Raw genomic sequence first — 20,316 nt, forward strand, 5'->3', positions numbered from 1 at the left:
AGGAGACCAAAAACAATTTAAAGTCTCTAACTCAGATTACCTAAGAGCAGTTTTCCACCCATCTACCCACAGGACTCTCCCTGCCAAGAATGGAGAGAAAGATGAACTGCTATGTTCCCTCTTATCTCCTTTAATCAACAGGAACTGTGGCTGATTTTCAATTCTCTCAATGAAAAAGGAAGTCTTCTATTTTTAGAAATTATATTCTGATTCCAAACCATGGGATCTGCATTAAATTCTTGATTATATTTAATAAAGGGAAATATCCACCTTCTTACAATAAATAAAATAAAATGCATTTGAGTTAAAATCTGATACTTGATGTATCAGATGTGGCAATCACTTATTTATCTATTATTATTTATAATAGATCATTCACAGCATGGATATTTACTTCCACATAATCTGACAACTATTGCTACAATGAGCAAAAACATTCAAGTACAGTATATGATTTTAGTATTTTCAATATGAAGAAGAAAAACAACAAAAAAGCCAAACAGAAATCTTTCACATTTCATTCCTAAATGTATACATATACATATATATATATACATACATACATACATACATATATACATACATACATACATACACATTCTCTGATGCTAAAAAGCTTTTGCATGAATAGAAGATTTCATTATGCTTCTATGTTATTGCTAAATATTTTAATTTTTATAAAAATATATCTTGATCAGGCAATAGATGTACCAAAAATAATAGTTTGAAGCAGATATTCAACAAACTGTAGCATCCTATTTACGGCAACCAAAATACTGTATTTTTAACCTATGTATACTTAGAGAACCAGTTTGCGGTCGTAGTTAAAGCACCAGGTTACAAACTGGGAGACTGTGATTTCCAGTCCTGCTTTAGACACAAAGTCAGTTGTGTATGTTGGATCAATGCCTCTCTCTCAGCCTAGAAAAGAGGCAATGGAGAACCACTTCCAAAAAATCTTGCCAAGAAAATTGCAGAGACTTGTCCAATAATTGCCAGGAGTCAACACTGACCCAAAGGCACTCCCCCCCCCCCGCCTCAAAACACACACACTATAAAATACTTTTTACAATTGGCACAAAAATGTGTTTGTTAACATGATAAAAAATATTATTGCTGATGTGTTGCTAGTGACTCTAATTTTTAAATTATAATTATTCTAAATTGATAACTATATAGCATATTTAGGAAGTATTTTAACTTATTTTTCTGAGCTCAGCTTACATATTTCTGAAAGGAATAAATTCATATCGGTTCTGGAAAACAGATTTTAAAAAACAAGGCAGATATATAGCACTATTAATACAGTACATTAGGATTAAGCAAAACTGGAACTGTGTACTAGCAACAGCTTTGGGAAAACATTCCACATAGTAACAATTTTGCTATGTGAGTAATATCTTTCTAAAGAAGTATATCACAACACCTTTAGTCCAATTGTCAATATTGTATTTATTATCCTATCAAGTCCACCACAGATAATAGTTTTTTTAAACATAATAGCAAGCATTTATAAGGCTTACCTTATCAATCATCTTGCGTGCTTCCATCTCCTCTGCATTTGGATTTTCCAGTTCAATAGTGTAAGTACCTTTATCACTTTGGTCATCATCATCCTTTTCAAGATTCACTGAAACAAGCTGAGTTTTTAGCTTCTTCTCCATGTCCTCGTTTGGACTTGGTCTGTGCCCAAGGCTTCCTGAACTTCTTAACAATGTACTTTGTAAGAAAGGTAGCACAGCAGAAGGCTCTTCTGATTTTTGCTTGAGAAGTTTTGCATGCACTGCCCTGTGCTGGGTGGAATTGTTCTGGGCCAATGATGGTGGAGGTTTCGCTTTTTCAGTTCTTGCAAGGGATGCTGGAGAAGGTGTTTCAGGGCACAAACCTCCTATATTTTGAGAAAAAGAATACGATCTCCTCTTCCGAGGATGGCCTTCATCAAAGAACTCGATCATAAAGGCAGTCTGACTTAAAACAGGTTGATCTGAATGTTTCTCTAAATTCAGAGCTTTCGAATGTATTTTTTTCTGTTCAGTATAATGATGCTTTAAATGATCTTCAAGTGTAGCACGTTTACTGTAAAGCTTGTGTGCCCCAACATTTTCTGAATCACTCTGTGTTCCATCATCATGTTTATTTCCTGCAAAGACAAAGAAAAGAAAAATCTAGCTCTCTATATTCAGCATAATGTAAAAAGAACATTCCTAAGTTAATACAAATACAGTATTTGGTTCTCTGTTAGCTCAACGGTTCGTTAGTTAACAAGTCTTCAGGCTTCCCATAGCAACAACAAACTCATTCAGACTTGCTATACAATAACGGAGTCATTTGCCAGCTCACCATCAAGCGTTTGAATTGCCTTATTCAAAAGATATTCAGTTCTTAACCAATCATGCTCTGATGAAATCTGAACACTATATTACAACTATACCAAAATGAGGACACAAGAGATAATTTTCAATCAATATATATTGACCCCTTGTTAAAAATAACTCATGAACTAGGAAAGAAAACTTAGTTCTAAATATTCATGAAAAGTAGAAAGCAAAAAGAAATAGCCACTCTATAACTTTTACACCTGTTAATTGTTATCTGCAGAAAACTTAATCACTTGGGTCTCCAAAATACATTCCTTCATTTGCATTAATAGTGATAAAACTATTTTTTTGGGTCTAATTAAATAGTTCTTGTGAAAATTTAGTGTAGAAATAGAGTTAAATAAGCTAATATTAATTTTTATATACCTCATTTTAAAATGCTGTTTAGAATCACATGGAAAAAATTCTGAATAAACATAAAATATCTACCTGAATAAGTATAAAGCAAGTATATAATATGGAACTTTTTACCATAAAAAATGCCACGATGATCAACAAGAATTTCCCCTACATAAATTAAGGCTTCTCCATAAAGTTGTTTGGCTGTAAAATGCGCTATTTTCCATCCATAAAACCACAAAAACCAGTTGTGATCTAGATACTGAATAAGTTTATTAAAATCTATTTTTCTTTCTTGATCAGGAAAGACAAGCCCTGAATAACATGCTTTCATTTTCATAACAGTCAGTAATTGTTTCTTGGCCTCTTACATGCATATTATCAAGGCTGGAAGTAGTGATAAAACATGGCTAGAGATTGCACACAAGATGTTCAATACTGTAGATTACTGCAATGCATTTCACACTCAGCAGTTATAAAACCTGCTGATAACCCATCAATTTTAGATCAAAGACAACTTTTGAAGAGTACCTCCAAAAATATCTAAAACCATCTTTTTAAAAAAAAAACAAAACAAAATTCTAGAATGTCCCATGTTCATAGAACGAGCAACTGTTTGTTTGGAACTTGCCCATTGGCTCTATATTTATATTTTAACCATTATAATCATTACATCTGCTTTTAGCTGGAAACTTTTAGTTTGTTTCTTTTCATTATGAATACAAAAATATCACAAATCCTATTTTCACTTGAACGCTATTATAAAGCATTATTGGAAAATTATATCAGTTTATGTATACAGGTTTTAAAGGAAACGTTTATTTTGTAAGTGTAATAATGTTTCAGTTCACATCACAAGCATTGACAAGCACAATGCACAATGTTTTGATCCTGGTACAATTTGTTGTTAATCAAAGAGCTTTGATTAAAAAGTTTTGACCTGCAAGAATCCTAACCAAATGTAGTAATTGTAGACATTCCTAGCAAGTATACTTACATTATGTGTTCAAGGCAAAAGTAGTAAAGCGGAAATGATTTATTTTACCTTTCAGTCTCTTCAAGTAGACTGGAACGTCACTCTTAATACTTTTTGAATCTTCTTCTGATGCTTCCCACATCATTGTTGGGGGATTGTTTTGGGCTAACCAGTTTGCCACTTTACTTTCCGGTGCCATCATCACAGTTTGAAGCCCAGAGAGATCCTGAGCACCAGAAGGAGACTTCTTAGGCTTGGGACGCTGATCTGGAGTGAATTTTGTGACATGATCTTTGATGGTTACTTTTCCTGGGGTGCTGTTATCAAATTCAATAGTAAAGGAAGCATGCCCTGCCCCTGCTATGTATGTATCTTTTGTTGGGATCTCATGAATAGTACCCTCGGGTGTTTGTGAATGTTGCTGGGCTTCCTTTGTAGGGATTTCAAAATAACTTGGTTCCCTACAAAATGGATAAGGTTCTTCTCCAGTTGCAGCTGCAGATTGCTCCTCAGCTTGCTTGCCATCTGTGCTGCCTCCTATTAAGAAAAATAAAGAAATTGAATTCCCCAGTATTGGGTAACCCCAAGTCTTCAAGGAATTTCAGAATCAGTAAGAAAGCCAGGTGAAAATTCTTGAAAAAGAAATATAAGTTTGTGCAGAAAGAATGAAAAACAGTTTCAGAACTGCAATTTTTCTCCACCTTGTTGGTATTTTAATTCTGGAGACGTGCATTAAAAACTAGCATGCCCCATTGAAAGTTCATGAGGAATGCCAGAGAAAATTTGGAATCTGTTAGATTTATTGATGTCAAATGTGAAGTCATTTAGTGAAGTCATAGGTGATATCAAAAAGATGATTTTTTTTTAAGAAAGTAAAAAGAAACTCCATGGGCCATTATTGAAATCTAAGTGTAGAGTTAGCTTTAATGCAGATTTAAACTTTATTTTAAAAATATTCCTGGAAAGATCAAGTAAATACGGGAAACTGCAAAGATTTTAGATTTTTTTTGAAAATCCAATTTTTAAACTACAGAAGGAAAATGAAGATCAATTTAAAATGAAATTTACTATAGCAGCAAAAAAAAAAAAAAACCCACGACAAATGTGGAACTGTAAATTTCTTATTTTCTGATGAGCAAAGAATGTAGTAGAAGAAAGACAATGTACATTCTGAATAAATGTTAAAGCTTTTGTGAAACATTATGCAATTAGCATAATAAGCTTGACAGCCAAGTGTAAAGAATGTGAATAGAACCACAAGCAACTACTGCTGAAAACAATATTGGATAGTAGGTTGAAACTGCTGAATTAAGAAACATAATTTCCTTTAAGATGTTTATAAAAAAACAAAAAGAAAAAATTAAGATATTAATAACATTTTTAGGAATCTTTCAATATGCTTATACTATAGATGAAATAATGGTCCCGTATCATGTAGAATTCATTTTAAAAATGCTTAACAAAGCAAGCAGTAAGCAGATTCCACGATGATGTTCAGAAATAATCACATTTAATTTAAACAGAAAGGTTCTCTAGAATGGCAACAGGAAAAGGCTCTGCATCTATTTTTATAGTTGAAAAATAAATGACAACAGAAATGAATTAGAAATAGCATACAGTATTCTATGATCACCAATCTAAAAGAAGTACTGCAGCAGTTTTACAGCAATGATAAAAGGTTAAACTTTTATCTAATTTTGAAAGATTATATTACATCCAATTGAAACACACAACTTTATGCATAATGTGTTAAGATTTGAGACAGAAGAAAAATGCTCTGGAATGTGCAATTTCAGAGTAGCCACAGGAAGGTGCAAATTACTGTTTTCTGGGAAAGAGACAAATCCAAATCAATTAAAAGAAAATTTCAGTAAGTTAATCGATAGAAAAATGTGTTTTATTTTGGGGAAGAGAGAATATGCATTTATAAAATATTCATTTAATTAAGCAACAAATCTAGTGTGTTTATCTGTGTGTATAGACGAGAATGTCTTTATATCTTTTTTTTTTAAAAAAAAAAATTGTTATAGACCAAAAGGTTCACCTGGATAAGCAGAACCTTGAGTTGTTATTGTTCACGTAGCTGTTACCAAAATTTTTTTTATGCTACAGCTCCTCATACAGAATCCTGTTTTCTACAGCCCATGTAGAATATCTACTTCAGTATCTTTGGATCAAAGATAGTGGATTATGTTCAACTAGGTCTGATTATTAAGGGACTAGTATCCATCAGCTAAATATTTTTTCTTCTTGCCATGTATTCAGCAAATGTGTTCCAAATGGCTGGAGGAACTTCTAGAGGAGAGCTGAGCTTTCTAAAGCTATGGAGGAAGAGAAATGGAGAGCAGAGTAAATCTTGCTGAGTGAATTGAAGTCCTCCAGAACAACACTGAATAGAAAAATTTTAAAGTATCATACTGTCCGGACTGATCTCTCAATATGCTTCTTATAAAATCTCTCTCTTTTTTTCTTTTTCTTAAAGTGAAAGCTATTACTGGAAGGTTGTTACATCCCTTTACTTCTGTAATAAATACTGTGGCATGCAAAAAGTTAAAGACTTCTCTGCCAAGATATTGCATAAGGGGTCAGTTGCTTGGTTAACACACAATGCAGAGCCATCCATATAGCAAATGAATTGTATATGCGTGAGAATAACTAACTGCACACATGAACCCAAAATCAGAAACCAGGACTCTGGAAATGAAAACAGCAAGCTTTTGTTTGAAATGGAAGAAAGCACAACACAGCACAAGGCAATAAATGCCTAGGACAGACATGGAGCAGCATTGGTTAATAACGAAGTAGGAGTGGCAGGTGTAAAGAGCAAACTGGGTAAGGAAAGTCAGGGATGGCTGGTAGCAAAGACTGTGGAAGACCAAAAACTGAACTGAAACATAGCAATTCCTGATGCACACTGTGACCGGATGGGATTTTGGACTTAGACATATTAAACCATTGTTTATCTAAAAGAAAAGGATTCTATGTAGCAGGAATGATGAAACAGAAGTTTTAATGATATTCATTAGTACAACAGATTGTTTCTAGGTAGAGAGGCGTAGTTGTCCATACAAAGTAATGATGGCAGTGAATAATTTCTTCAATGGCCAAGTCATTTCCTGCTAACTTCATAACAGTCTTATAAATTTTATCCCGTGAAACTCTCTCCCCCACCCAACCGATCTCACAGGGTTGTTGTTCTTGGGAAAACAGGAGGAAAGAGTATTAGGTATGTTGTGGTGTAACCAGCTGGTACAGAACGTGAGCACATGAGAAATTTTGGGTACCTCAAAGTGGCACATGTAACACTGCCAGTTTGCTTCCGAGGTATTGGTTAGGATCTTTAAAGACCTACATAGCATGGAACCAAGAATCTGTGGAACTGTCTTCTCCCCAGCAGTCTGTCCCACCCAGTCAAGCAGAGAAAGTATGCTACCAGTTAAAGAATTTTGACTGGTGGGGTCCAGGAAGAGAGCCTTCTCTGTCATCACACCTGCCCTTTGGAATATCCTACCCCCCCCCCAGAGGTGAGGCAGCCTCCATTCCCCTGGCCTTTTGGAAGAGTTTGAAGTCCTGGTTCTGCCAACTCATATGAGGCTTGTAGAGGAGCATGCAACATTGGGCTTGGTTAGTGTCTTGAAGCCCCCCCTTTCTGAATCTTAATTTTTCTGTCCTTGTTTTAACTGCCTTTTATTGAAATATATTTGTAGGGTTTTAATATTTTTAATTGTACACCACCAAGGCTGTTTCTAAATTTGGCAAACAAACAAATGTTTGCTGCATAGTTTATAAAAATAATAACGGTGGGATAAAAAAATCAAAATAAATAAATCTTAAAATGAAGCTAGAAAAGTTGGCTTTACTAATTAAACCTGTTCCAAAATGTAAGATTTACAATGTTTTTTAACCAAAATTCTTCAGCATATCAATAATAATTTCAAGTCTATGAACTGATCCAGGCTTAACTGCATAATTATTTCAATAACCAGAAGCTTTGAGAAATCCTAATTATTAGTTAAGCTTGGTTGGCCCATTCCCTCTGAGAAAGTTTGGTTTATTATTTCCATTCAGGTTAACCTCAGAAGAGAAACCTGCAGCAAGTCTTAAAGTAGTGTTGTAGCTAACTAGCCCTATCCTTTTCTAAGATATTTCAAGGTATTTTCCTCTTGTTTGCTTTATTGTTATTTTTTTCCCTTCCCTTCCACAAGAGTCAGTTGGCATTCTAGAATCACCAAGTGTTTTGAATCCTCATTGCTCTGTCTTTGCCCAGTTGTCAAAAGTTCAGTTGTCTTTTAAAAAAGCACCTTTGGGACAACCATGACCCTATGGATGACTGAGAATCTCCACAGACCTTTCCCTTACAGTATTTTTGTAGATTGGTTTTTCTTGAATCTGTATACATCTTTCCTATGCTTGTGAATGGAACAAATTTTGTTATGTAGGATTGGCACTCGGAGGAGAAGAGATATATATATATACACACAAGATACAAATGTATACAAAATGACGAGACACATTTGCTGGGGATGCTCATTTGGAGTTAAGTATCCTCAAATACCTATACTGAAGTTATATGATAGCAAATTCACATATAAAGGTAAAACATCAGGACAATTGCTTTGTGCCCGTTTTCAAACACCACAGAAGCACATTTATAAATATTAAAACGAAGGAACTCAAAATCTTTTTTGAGTCTGGAAAACATTACTAGCTTGGAATCTGTAGCATCTACAAAAACCAGTGACAAGATGAAATACTGATTTAAACATCAAATATCTGTGCAAGTATCCAGACAGTTAAATGGCAGAATTGTAGTAAAATCCAGAACATCTTTAGTCATTATGAAATGTTGTGATCTCCCACACTTTTCAAAGGGTTTGCTATCAAAAGAATTGAACCTTTAGAAAAGACAGACTGCATTTATAATAGATGTCCTATAGATTTTCGTCTAGCTCTAATTTTATTTCAAAGCTTGACATTACTTATTGGGTTATATCCAATGATAGTATTTCTGCCTGCTAGGCCAGATTTTTACAGATCTCCCATGCCTGCCTAAATACTCATAATGATGTATTACTGAGAGTTGGGGGATCTGTAATAATAGACTAAAAGTGCAATGGGCAGCTGCAGAAATGACAAAAATGAAGCAGAAAGAAAAGAAACAAATGAGGTACATATACAGTATTTTGCAGTTTTCATGCAGTGTCAACTTGCTTCTATATATATTTTTGAAAACTGAGTTATTTTAGTTCTGCAAATCTCTGCTTAAGAATATTCTATGCAATCACTGTAAGCCCAATAAGTTAAATAACAGTCAAATAAAACCAGTTTAAAATTTGTGAACAAGGATGTGGCAGGAACAGAATTAATTTACCTTCCATAGGCTATTTCAAAATTATTTTCCAGATCTAAAGGGCAAAATTTGATTTACGCAACCTTATTCAATTTCACCAGTATTCTTTTTGAACTGTAGGGAAAGCCTGAGTCAACACATTTATGATGAACTTGAATGATGAAATCCACCAGAACTCTAAGTGTTCAGAACAGAGCACATGGAAAATCCTGATTATGAAGTGTCTATTTAACTGCCAACAGTAAATGAAAGCTTAAGCCTATTAATAGGCTGAAGATAAATTTATTGCCATATTGTTTTGTTTTCTTTTTTGCAAGAGCATTAAATAGTAAATGCCTGAACAATTCAATGGGGATTAAAAAGGGAGATACAGGTAGTCCTCAATTTACAACAGTTCCTTTAATGATCATTCGAAGTTACAATGAAACTGAAAAAAGTAACTTACGAGCATTATTCACACTTATGCACTGAAGCATCCTCAGGGTCACCTGATCAAAATTCAGATGCTCGGTAACTAATTCATATTTATGACCGTACCAGTGTCTAGGGATATGATCACCTTTTGAGACCTTCTGACAAGCAATGGGGAAGCCAAATTCACTTCACAACCCATGTTAATAACTTAACAACTGCAGTGATCCACTTAACAATTGTGGCAAGAAAGGTCATAAAATGGGGCAAAGCTCACTTAACAAATGACTCACTTAACAACATAAATTTTGGGACTCAATTATAGTCGTAAGTCTAGGACTACCTATAGTTTAAAAGTGAAAATAAACAAAGGCTTAATTATATATTCCCAATATTATCAACAAACTCTTCATGAATATTTATAGTATGTTCTATAATACAATAAAAATATTATTCTACCAAAAACATTATTCTTCTGCATTTGATCAGAGAGTGTCAACTGTGCCTCCTCACTAGTACTTTTCCATCAAAGCTTTCAATTACGGTGGGGGGGGGGAAGCACTAAAATAATCTGATTATTTTAAGGCTATTAAAGCTAATTACATCTAGTTGGCTTAGCAGCAAGTAATCTAGCATTTCAATCTTCTCATTAAATCATGCCATTCCATATCCTTTCTCTTCTAGTCAAATGAATTGCCATTTTAAAAACAGTGAAAAGTGGAGGATAATATGGATTAATCTGGTATAGCTATTAAGCTTACTTTAAGTTGCTTTAAAAACAATATAAAAATTGATTTATTATTGAAGCCAATTACTTATTTCATTCAATTCTGATACTGCCTAATTCCAAGACAGTTAGATATACTGAAATGCTACCTGAGATTTTAATAAATATCCCTCCCAAAAAACCTGTCACTCACCCAGCATTTATATACATATGAAAAAGATAATACTGATTTTAAAAAATCTAAGGCAATTGTGCAGAAGCATTTGCAGAGATTCCTGCTCATTTCGATTAATGGATCCCTTCTGCACAATCCATAGACATATTTCATACACATTATACAGGTGGGGTGATCATAGTGCACACTGTTTTTGTCACTGGTTCAGACTGAAATAAATTCAGTATGGAATCCACTGTTATCACTGTGCTTTGCTTGATGTTTCATTCACTCATTTACTCTATATTCCAAGAACTCTGCCATGGTCCATCACTTCAAGTTTGGCTACTTGGGTGTATATACTGTTAGACTCTTTTTAGCTAATACAACAATAATTTCATCCTTGCTTTCACAGAACTTCTTTTGCTATGTTGATGCCCATCAACTACTTAACAATAGCACTAGCACGTAGACCAGTGGTGGTGAACCTATGGCACGAGTGCCAGTGGTGGCACTTGGAGCCCTCTCTGTGGGCACATGTGCTGTTGCCACAGCTTCGCCTCCCCACGGAACCCCCTCCTCTCCAGCAGCCACCCTGAAGGAGAGTAACCCGAGCATGGCCCATGCGGAACAGCGCAGCCAAGGGCATGGCAGCCAGGCAGCGTAGACAAGACTCTGCCCTCACACCCCATCATGCAAAGTTGATGCTGCAGGGTGCGGCCAGAGGGCATGACCGCCATAGCGCTACTAGGCTGCCTGGGCGATCTGCGGCGGGGCCTGGAGGCGGTAAGTGGCCCTGCGGGCAGGTGGGATGGGGGATGGGGGGTGGAGTGGGGGTGGGGCAGGGGCGGAGCCAGTTTTTGGGCACTATCTCTTAAAGGTTCGCCATCACTGACGTAGACTTATATACCACTTCACAGTGTTTTACAGCTCTCTCTAAATGGTTTACAGAGGCAGCATATTGCCCCCAACAATCTGGCTCCTCATTTTACCGACCTTGGATCAAACTCCTGGCAATTGGCAGAATCAGTGTGCAAAACTGCATTCTAACCGCTGTGCCACCACGGCTCTATACGAGCTCTTCATACTCCCATTTTGATTTATTGCTCTAAATAATTTGTTGTATTGAGTAAATTTGGTCATTTCATTACTTGCAGATAATTTAGAAGTGAAATAAGGCAGGGAAAACAGGAAAAGCAGGGTTTCTGGAGTTCCTCTCAACCACTTAATTGCAGCTCTACGTAGGGTCATATGTTCAAGGAAGAAGCAGGAAAGAACATTCTGAGGCACCGCACAATTGCCTCTATGTTCAAATGCACTGAGAGAATTTCCCAGCCCATTCACATATTTTTTTCAACATTTCATTAGGTAGGAAAGAATAAAAATGATTTTCAATACAGTCAAATTGTTTTAAAAAATTCTCCATTGGAAATATACTGTAGTCTGTGCATTCCTGTTCTCAGACTCCTTTCTAGTAATGAGATCATTCCCTCTTCTAAATCTATTTAAGAATTTTTGATGCAAGCCTGTATATTTTTAAATATTGTTATAGTACAAATTTATGCATCAAGATAAGGTTCAAGATTGCTAGAAAAACAATTGCTTTTCATAATTTTCAGATACCTTGAAAATTCTTTGAAACTCAATATAGACACATCATTAAATAAACTGGTAGGATCAATGATTCTAATTCAATGCAAAAGTAGATTATTTTAGTCTTAATTTGTGATGTGTTCCCAAGAGTAGTTTGGTGGCATTATAGAAATGGTTTCCCATTATCTTCTTTCAAAATATTCAGTCAATTTGGTGAACAGTTCTGCAAGTCCAAAGCGAGCCCGTCTACTAATCACGTCAACGATGGTTAGCTTCCAAAATACTCAAGGTGATCAAGATCAGGGATTGTCAACCTGTGGGCCGTGGCCTACTGGCCACTGGGCCACGTGAGTGGCTGATCGGTGTGTGCGCATGTGTACAGCCCCACTCATGTGAGCATCGCCATTAGCGTCATCACGGCCCCTCTCGCTTGAGCATTGCAGGTGCTTGCGGCCCTGCTCATGTGAACAATGGCTGTTCATATGTGCACACACAGGCATGCACACATTTACCCCTCCCACAAAACTATCCCTCCCCATCCCCTGCTCCGGGCCACCAAATCCGAAAGGTTGGGGAACTCTGATCTAGATGTAGGCAATCCTAAATCTTCAGGGTTTCTATCTTTTTTATTTTTTCTGATTCAATAGCTAGGTTGATCAAAGTTATTTAATAAACATTTAAATCGATTATGTGCAGTTCTATATAAAGATTGCTAAAGTAGCTCTCAATTTTTCAGATTATCAAAAATAGATCTATTTTGTTAAATGTAATAGAATTTTAGAATATTCATGAAAAATTATAGTCAACAACTTCTGGAATTTGTATTTATTTCTGAAATGCATACAATACCTCAATCCAATATCTAAAGTGTTAAATGAAAAAATAATAATATATTGCCCTTTTAGTCAAAATGATAATATGCCTCAAAAACCTTTGGTTCAGTCTACCAAGCTACCAAGTTTTAATATAAAAGACAGGTAAATTATTAAATAAATGGGTAATAGTAAACTATTTTGGTTAATTTTAATAAATTAATTATTTTATTTTATTAATTATATTACTTTAAATTTTACTTAAATCAAATTTAGCTCTGCTAGTCATTTACACGTTTGTCCAGCAATACAATCTGAACACTAGATGTAATCCTTGTTCTAAAAAGGATTACATATCCCAAATAGATGTAACAAAATTTTGAAAAGTCAGTTGATTTGTTATATTTTTATAATCAGTGCTCTTTTAGCACTGATGATGTTACCTAAGTGGATTACAAAATGTCTGTAAGAAAATAACCAAGTTCAGAGAGAATCAAGGTCTTCATGTTTAATAATTCTTCACCCATTATGAGGTTATAAACAGGTATCTTTTTCCCATAACCCATCCTTTATCTGTAAGCACATTGATAAACACATGGAACTAAATATTTTAATGCTCATTTTGCCAAACCATTCTTGATCTAAAATGTATGGCCTGCTGGAGCTAGCCAGCTCCACTTAGAACCAGTTTCATAGAAACACTGCAAATAGAACCATTTTAACTGGATTGCAATTGGGCTGTTCTACTTGAACAGCAACTTGCCATAGAGATAGAGAAAAGCCTTAAGACATCAAAACACCAGCCTTTATGCTTCTGTAACCTCTCCTTTGATTATTAGTCCTGATATTGCTTTCTAGTCTATTCTGCAAACCTTCTAAGTGCTCCTCTTTGAAGCTGTTTTCATGGTTCAACATTTATGCTGGATTTCTCTGAAATGAGCTTGATCCATCAAGCTGTAAATTGGAGCCAAAACATTGCTTCAGCCCCGTTTTCTTTTGCTTCTCTCTCACTTAATCCTCACTGAAGCCTTCTCTTACTTTCCCCAACTTGCAGACTGAGTTGCCTCTTGTTGTCTAAGTTGTGGATCTTCTTCCTGTGTTCCAAAGTCATTCCTGCATGCTATCAGAATAATATAGACATTAATAATCTACAATATACTGACTTTTTCTTCTCTCCTCTGAACCAGCATTGTTCTAATATACAAGAATTTTCATTATAAACTGACTGTAGATACTGATCTGTTAAATTATTAACTTAGAAGGAAGCATAGTATACAATATGTACAAACCTTATCCCTTGTGAAAAGGACCTTGGGAAAAGTTACAGGAGGATTTACCTTCTGGATAATCTCACCTAAAATTACTATTTCTTGTGCTTTCTCTTCAGGTTTAACACCTTGTCTACAGCCATTCTGCTCTTCAGTCTCATCATCACCCCACCAAGATGGCTGCCCATATAATGGTGTACCACGAGGCACTCCAGAAAGATCTAAATAAACAGAAAAACATTTTTCTATGAAACAACCAATGTAACAAGATGGTACAAATAGTTCTGTCACAAGCGCAGATGTATTTTAAATCCTCTGATTCTTTCACTCGGGTATCTTTAAGACTTTGTGTAATCTAAAGCAGGGCTTTTCAACCTTTTCACCGATTGTACCACTTTTAGAGAGGTGTCAAAAACTTGATGACCCAAAAAATAATGGAAAAAAGTGATAAAGTACAAGTAGTCCTTGACTTACAACAGTTTGCTTAGTGACTGTTCAAAGTTACAACGGCACTGAAAAAAGTGACTTATGACCATTGCAGCATCCCCAGGGTCATGTGATTTACATTTTATGTTTGGCAACTGATTCATATTTATGATGGTCACATTGTTCCAGGGTCATGTGATCGCCTTTTGCAACCTTCTGACAAGCAACGTTAATGGGGGAAACCAGAGTCACTTAACAACCATGTTACTAATTTAATCTCTCTCCCTCTTTCTTTCTCTCTCCCTTTCTTTCTCTCTCCCTCTCCCTTTCTTTCTCTCTCCCTCTTTCTCTCTCCCTTTCTCTCTCTCCCTCTCCCTTTCTCTCTCCCTCTCTCCATCTTCCTCTCCCTCTCTCTATTTCTCTCTCCCTCTTTCTCCTTTTCTCTCTCTCCTCTCCCTTTCTCTCTCCCTCTATTTCTCTCTCTCCCTTTCTTTTTCTCTCTCCCTCCCTCTCTCCCTCTCCCTCTTTCTCTTCCTGTCTCCCTTTCTTTCTCTCTCCCTTTCTTCCTCTCCTCTTTCTCTTTCCCTCTTTCTCTTTCTCCCTCTCTCTCTCTCCCTCTATTTCTCTCTCCCTCTCTAAGATCCTTAAAAGTTATGCTTGGGTGAAAGACTTTTTCTTTTACAGATGGGGTGGATTGGCAGACAAGTACTCAAAAAAAAGGGGGGGAGTGCGAATAGGCGTCCAGTAGCTAGCTTGAAGTTTGAACGACTTCTTTCTCTTGCCACCAGTTTCTAGGAGGAGCAAAAGACATCCAGCACTGCAACCAGGTGCCCTGGACTGGCCATTCCAGGGCTTCCTGCACCGGCTTACTTAGTTGTCTGCAACCTCCTGTTGTTGCTTGAGGGAGGGAAGGGACACGGGCAGGAGAGATTCCTTCTTTCTCCTGAGGAGGGAAGTTATGTCGGACTGTCGACTCTGTGTTGAGCCCCGTGGGCCTGACATTCACAGGCAGGCGGGAACCCGCCTGCCGAGCCACCTCCCCATTGCCCTCCACGCTGGCCGGCTCTGTCGCTAGACCTCCCAGCTGACAAATGCACGTTCAGGGGGTTGCCAGCTGACGGGCGCAGACAATCAGCGCTGCGACGGCCTCCCAGCCACCCGCTTCTTCGGCTGGAGCAATTGCCAGGGCTTACATGGTCGCCGGCAGCGGGGAGCGCGTCAGCAGCCATTGGGGACCACGCCATGGATTCTGTGCCACGGAGGCTTGAGACACGGAGGCGCAGGATGTGAAGCAGCACGATGCCATGGGAGGCGGCAGGATAGAGGGAGGGGTTACCTGCATTCTGCCGGCTGAACTCTGGAAGCCTGCCTGAATGAAGAATTTTAGGGGGGAGTTGAAAGCAAGACAGACTTAGGGCTGTATTAAGATCATAGATGGCTGCGTAAGGAGAGTGGAAGGGAGGCAAATTCAAGGTGGAGCACAAAACACGGGGGGGGGGGAAGGCGTTAGGAAATAAGCACCAAGGTATATGGTGCCTTGCAAAGGATTCCTGAGTGTTCCGCAATTGTTTTTCCTTTCTCCTCTGCACGAGAAAAATTTTTGCGGCATAAATCTGAAACTAGGTGTTCCTGTGAGGTGGCGCAGGAGGTCCTTGGGAGAGGCGAGGACAAGGTTGGCGTTTCCTCTCTCCCAATCCCCTTCCTCTTCTTCACCCCCTTCCCCGGCCTGCCTGCGATTTGAGCTCGCGGCTCCATGGTTTTTCTTTGCCTAGCCTAGCCAAGCGGGCCCAAAATGAATGGGGGGAAGGGTCGAGGATGATGTGCGGGGCGGCAAAGGAGACCAGCGGCCGGCGCCGTTCTACCTGGCACTGTGGGCGTTGGCTCCGTGGGCATCCCGACCAACAGCTGAGCAGCTCCGACTTCTGGCCGCCAAACAGCTGAGTCCTCTGGGAGGCAACGTGAGGGCCCTGAGGGGTATCGCAAGCTCGCGGGGGGAGGAAAGGAAAAGAAGATGGAAGAGAGTAAGGCCGCAACAGAAAGAGAGAGAAGGGGGAAAAGAAGGAGGGGCGGTTGTGATGTTCGCGCTCAGGGCCGCGACGCGAGCGGTCTCAAACCCCTTCCTGCAGTCTCAAACCCCTTCCTGCTGAGGAAGTGGACGGCTCTGTCTCCTATCAGATTAGCGATTGTTGTGAAGTAAGAAGAGAGAGGGGAAGGGCAATATGGATCCCGCTGACCTATGTGCATGAGAAGAAGTCAATCCAGTTGCTGCACAATGAGTCCCTGGGGAGGGCGGGGCCTTGCTCTGCACCTGGGCTCTTCACACGCCTCCTGCTGGGCACATTCGGTAGAGTTCATGCAGGCTGCCGCCAAGCAGCATATTTTCCACAAACAAGTGAGATGGGAAGAGTGGAGCGGGGGGGAGAAAGGCGACGCCGCGGGGGGAGAAAGGCAATGCCGCGTACCACCAGTCAGGTGGTCACATACCACCAGTGGTACGGGTACCACCGGTTGAAAAGCCTTGATCTAAAGTTTGCTATACAAATTGCATATTTGCTTATAGTGTAACTGCTGACAATTTGCTTTGAGTTTCAAATAAACTTTAAATCACTTTTTCCCTTTTTTACACTGTTAATATTGCAACTTGCTGGATGTTACGGAATGAAATATTTGCTCTGGGACAAAAGTTTATTGGCATTATTTGCTCTGGGACAAAAGTTTATTGGCATTGGCAAACATATAGAAGGCAATGAAATAGACAGCAACAATTTATACCAATTTACAGAATATAATCAACCAGAGAAGCATACTATGGTATTTTAGAAAAATGGTTTATTTGCATATATGGAATGAGAGTATTTTTGCTACCGTATTTTTCTCTAGTATGAGAAAAACTTCTGACAATCTTTACCATGGGTGGAAAAAGGTAATTATTGTGCCCCCAGCAAGTGTCTTCAGAAGTGTCTGTAGATGATCTCCAGGAAGGGAAAGTAAAAATGGGGAAGGAGGAATCTTTGAATTTAATGGGGATTCATGTTTAATTAACATTCCTTCCCCTGAACAATCTAACAAATAAAGGTTTCACTGTAGAAATTAAACAGGATGCTGAATCAGACTGGTAAGTAAAACAACCAATATAGAATATTACAATCACTTAATTTCAAGATGAATTGGAATAAAATTGAATAAATTCAATGTTCTGAACTATGGTGGGCAAAACATTCCGAACTTAATTCTCTTGAATCCAAAAAATAAATTGGCTGACAGTATTACAAATTATTTTTCATACATAATTAACTCTTGAATGCCCTGACTTATGGCCACAGTTGGGATTCTTTGTTAAATACTGCAGTCATTAAGCACGTCATCATGCAACCAGACCCGATCGTATGTCCATTTTTACCACAGTTGTTAAGAGAATCACATTAAATGAATATAGTTTTATATTGTTTTTGTACTATATTGTTTTTAGTTTTTTTATTGTTTTTTAACTGTTGTGAGCTACCTACTCCTGCATTTGTGATGGGCAAATATATAAATAGAAATAATGAATTAAATAAATATTCAGCATACTTTAAAGATTATAGTACTTATTTAATTCCCTCACCTGCTGATTTGTCTTCTGACTTGAGAGCATCAATCACTTTGTGATGAATTTCAGCAGTGCTGTCTTGTACTCTTGGTTCTGCAATTTTGCCAGTGCTTAGTTTTGCCCCGTCTACCTCTGAGGATTTCTGAGATAATTGTAGCTGACTAGTAAACTTCTCATGCTGAAGAGCATACAAAGTCAGATAAAGCAAGAAATTATTAGGGCCTATAAAAACATGTTGTTTAATACACTATAACAAAATTTATTAATATCTGATTCAAATTCTAATGCATAAGTTCATTTGTCAAATGATCCATTTTAAGTAAACATACTTAACTATAAACGTTCATATGTTCATCAAAAGTTACAAAGCAGGGATGTCAAACTCTGGCCCATGGGCCGGACATGTCATCCGGAAGCTGCGCCCACCCCATTGCCGACAATGGGAAGACCGTCCCCATACTTTGTGTGATGTCACAAGTTTGACATGTCTGTTACAAAGTGACACTTCCATTTGGGAGCCATATGTAAAACTGTTACAATTTAAGCAATTAAATCCAAGCTTCAGTGGGGAGGTAATATCCATTTAACCTTTGCTCCATTCAAAGCAACTGCAGTAGCAGCACATACAAAAGGGGGCTATAACTTAATGGATTCAATCTTTAACTACAATACAATGCAAGAGACAAAGTACTCATACATTTAGGGGTTTGGATTTTTTTACCTTAAGTGCTTCTTCAGGCACTCTCAGCTCTCCTCTGACTACAGTGAAAAGATTGGTATGTAGGACATGCTAAGGAAACAAATGACACTTGTCCAACTGTTTCAGAAATTTCAAATTATTTTTAAACTCTACAAATCACCATAATTGTTTATAGCTTCAATATATAAGCAACATGGGAAGGCTTTATATACATATAAACCCTTCAGTATAAAACAGGTTAAAAAGGTGTGGGAAGGGAGGACAAAAATGACAATCACTACTATACGGTAATGAGCTTGATGGGAAAGACACATATTCCTTGGCATTCTGAGGAAAAGATAATTCACAAGGGACAAAATATGGCATTGTCCAAGGGTAGGAAAAAGGACAGGAATTTTCCAGACACAAACCTACACTGTTCTTCTCCAAATTACAATATTGCTTATTGTTACTATACTTTTCAAATAAAATATTACATTGATCTCTTTATATACACTGGCCTTAGCGTTCTCTCTCTCTCTCTCTCTCTCTCTCTCACTCTCTCTCTCACTAGTCACATTTTGACATGCTAAAAACAATTTATATTTTTAAACCTAAAATTAATCCTGCTGCTAGTAGTATCATGGCTTAAGGTTCAATAGTTTGGAAAATTATTAAAATTAATTAGCAATCTAACTTAAAATCATGGCTTCCCATTTAAAGCAAATTATATCATATGCTATAATTAGTCAATTTGGACATAATGCCAAAACATTTAGCTGAAATATAAGCTACATGTTTGCTTAAAATGTTTTTGATATAATATATATGGAGGAACTTGATGGAAATATAAGTATTTAATATAATGTAAGAACAGCAACAAGAATTATCTGAATTAACTCATTAGTTTACTCAAAATATCTAGTTTGTTTCAATTAATTTGAGCAAGTGAAAAATTACCAGCTTCTCCCTTTTCAGTACTCAAACAAATTACTAGATAACTCCTACTTTGTAGCATTTTTACTTTCTGAAAAGCAGAGAAGCAAAGCTATGTAAGTAAAGTTTTTAAAAAATAAATATTTCTGGTATCTTTTTTATTATTTCTTTCTACAATGATAAAATTCAATTTGAGAATCCACAAACTTTATTTTGTACTTCTCTATTGTCATTTTATCAACAAGTATTCAGAACAAGTTATAAAATTAAAGGTATGATTAAAATATTTTTTCTATTGTTATGTTATTGTTATGTTAAGGATATCATATCCAAATCTCAGCTTATCATCAAGCTTTAGAATGATGTATGTCTGTTCTGGAATCCGCACATCATTCACGAAAGTCTGGAGAAAAAAGAAAACAAGAATGTTGTTGCTGGGATAAAATTGGAAAAAAAAGAAAAACACATAATCAATGGTGAGTTTCAAGAGAAAGATAGAGTATAAATCTAATAAATAATATCAGAGTAATATATTTTTGTTTTTTTCCTTATTTTGGTTACAAAGTCATAGCACAGCATATGATTACCCATTTATTTATACAACTATTTAATTAAAAAAACAAGAAAAATGTATAAAAATATACATACTAGTACAATACATACTCATCACACTACTTC

The 20,316-nt window shown here is 37.0% G+C and overlaps 1 protein-coding gene across 9 annotated transcripts in view; it reads right to left on the bottom strand.

Annotated features, from left to right (window-relative positions):
* CEP170 (centrosomal protein 170) overlaps positions 1-20,316 on the bottom strand; it is a 98,399-nt gene that overhangs the window by 45,920 nt on the left and 32,163 nt on the right. For all 9 annotated transcript variants that reach the window (XM_039366456.1, XM_039366455.1, XM_039366462.1 and 6 more), the window contains exons 4-9: positions 19,963-20,041; positions 18,745-18,803; positions 18,039-18,201; positions 14,095-14,229; positions 3,763-4,230; positions 1,524-2,140 (exon numbers count right to left, since the gene is read on the bottom strand). In XM_039366456.1, the coding sequence (XP_039222390.1) occupies positions 1,524-2,140; positions 3,763-4,230; positions 14,095-14,229; positions 18,039-18,201; positions 18,745-18,803; positions 19,963-20,041 (1,521 nt within the window). The remainder of the gene's footprint in view (positions 1-1,523; positions 2,141-3,762; positions 4,231-14,094; positions 14,230-18,038; positions 18,202-18,744; positions 18,804-19,962; positions 20,042-20,316) is intronic.

Source organism: Crotalus tigris, unplaced genomic scaffold (assembly GCF_016545835.1).
Source record: "Crotalus tigris isolate CLP2741 ecotype Arizona unplaced genomic scaffold, ASM1654583v1 scf7180000020324.788712, whole genome shotgun sequence".
NCBI classification, from domain to species: Eukaryota; Metazoa; Chordata; class Lepidosauria; order Squamata; family Viperidae; genus Crotalus; species Crotalus tigris.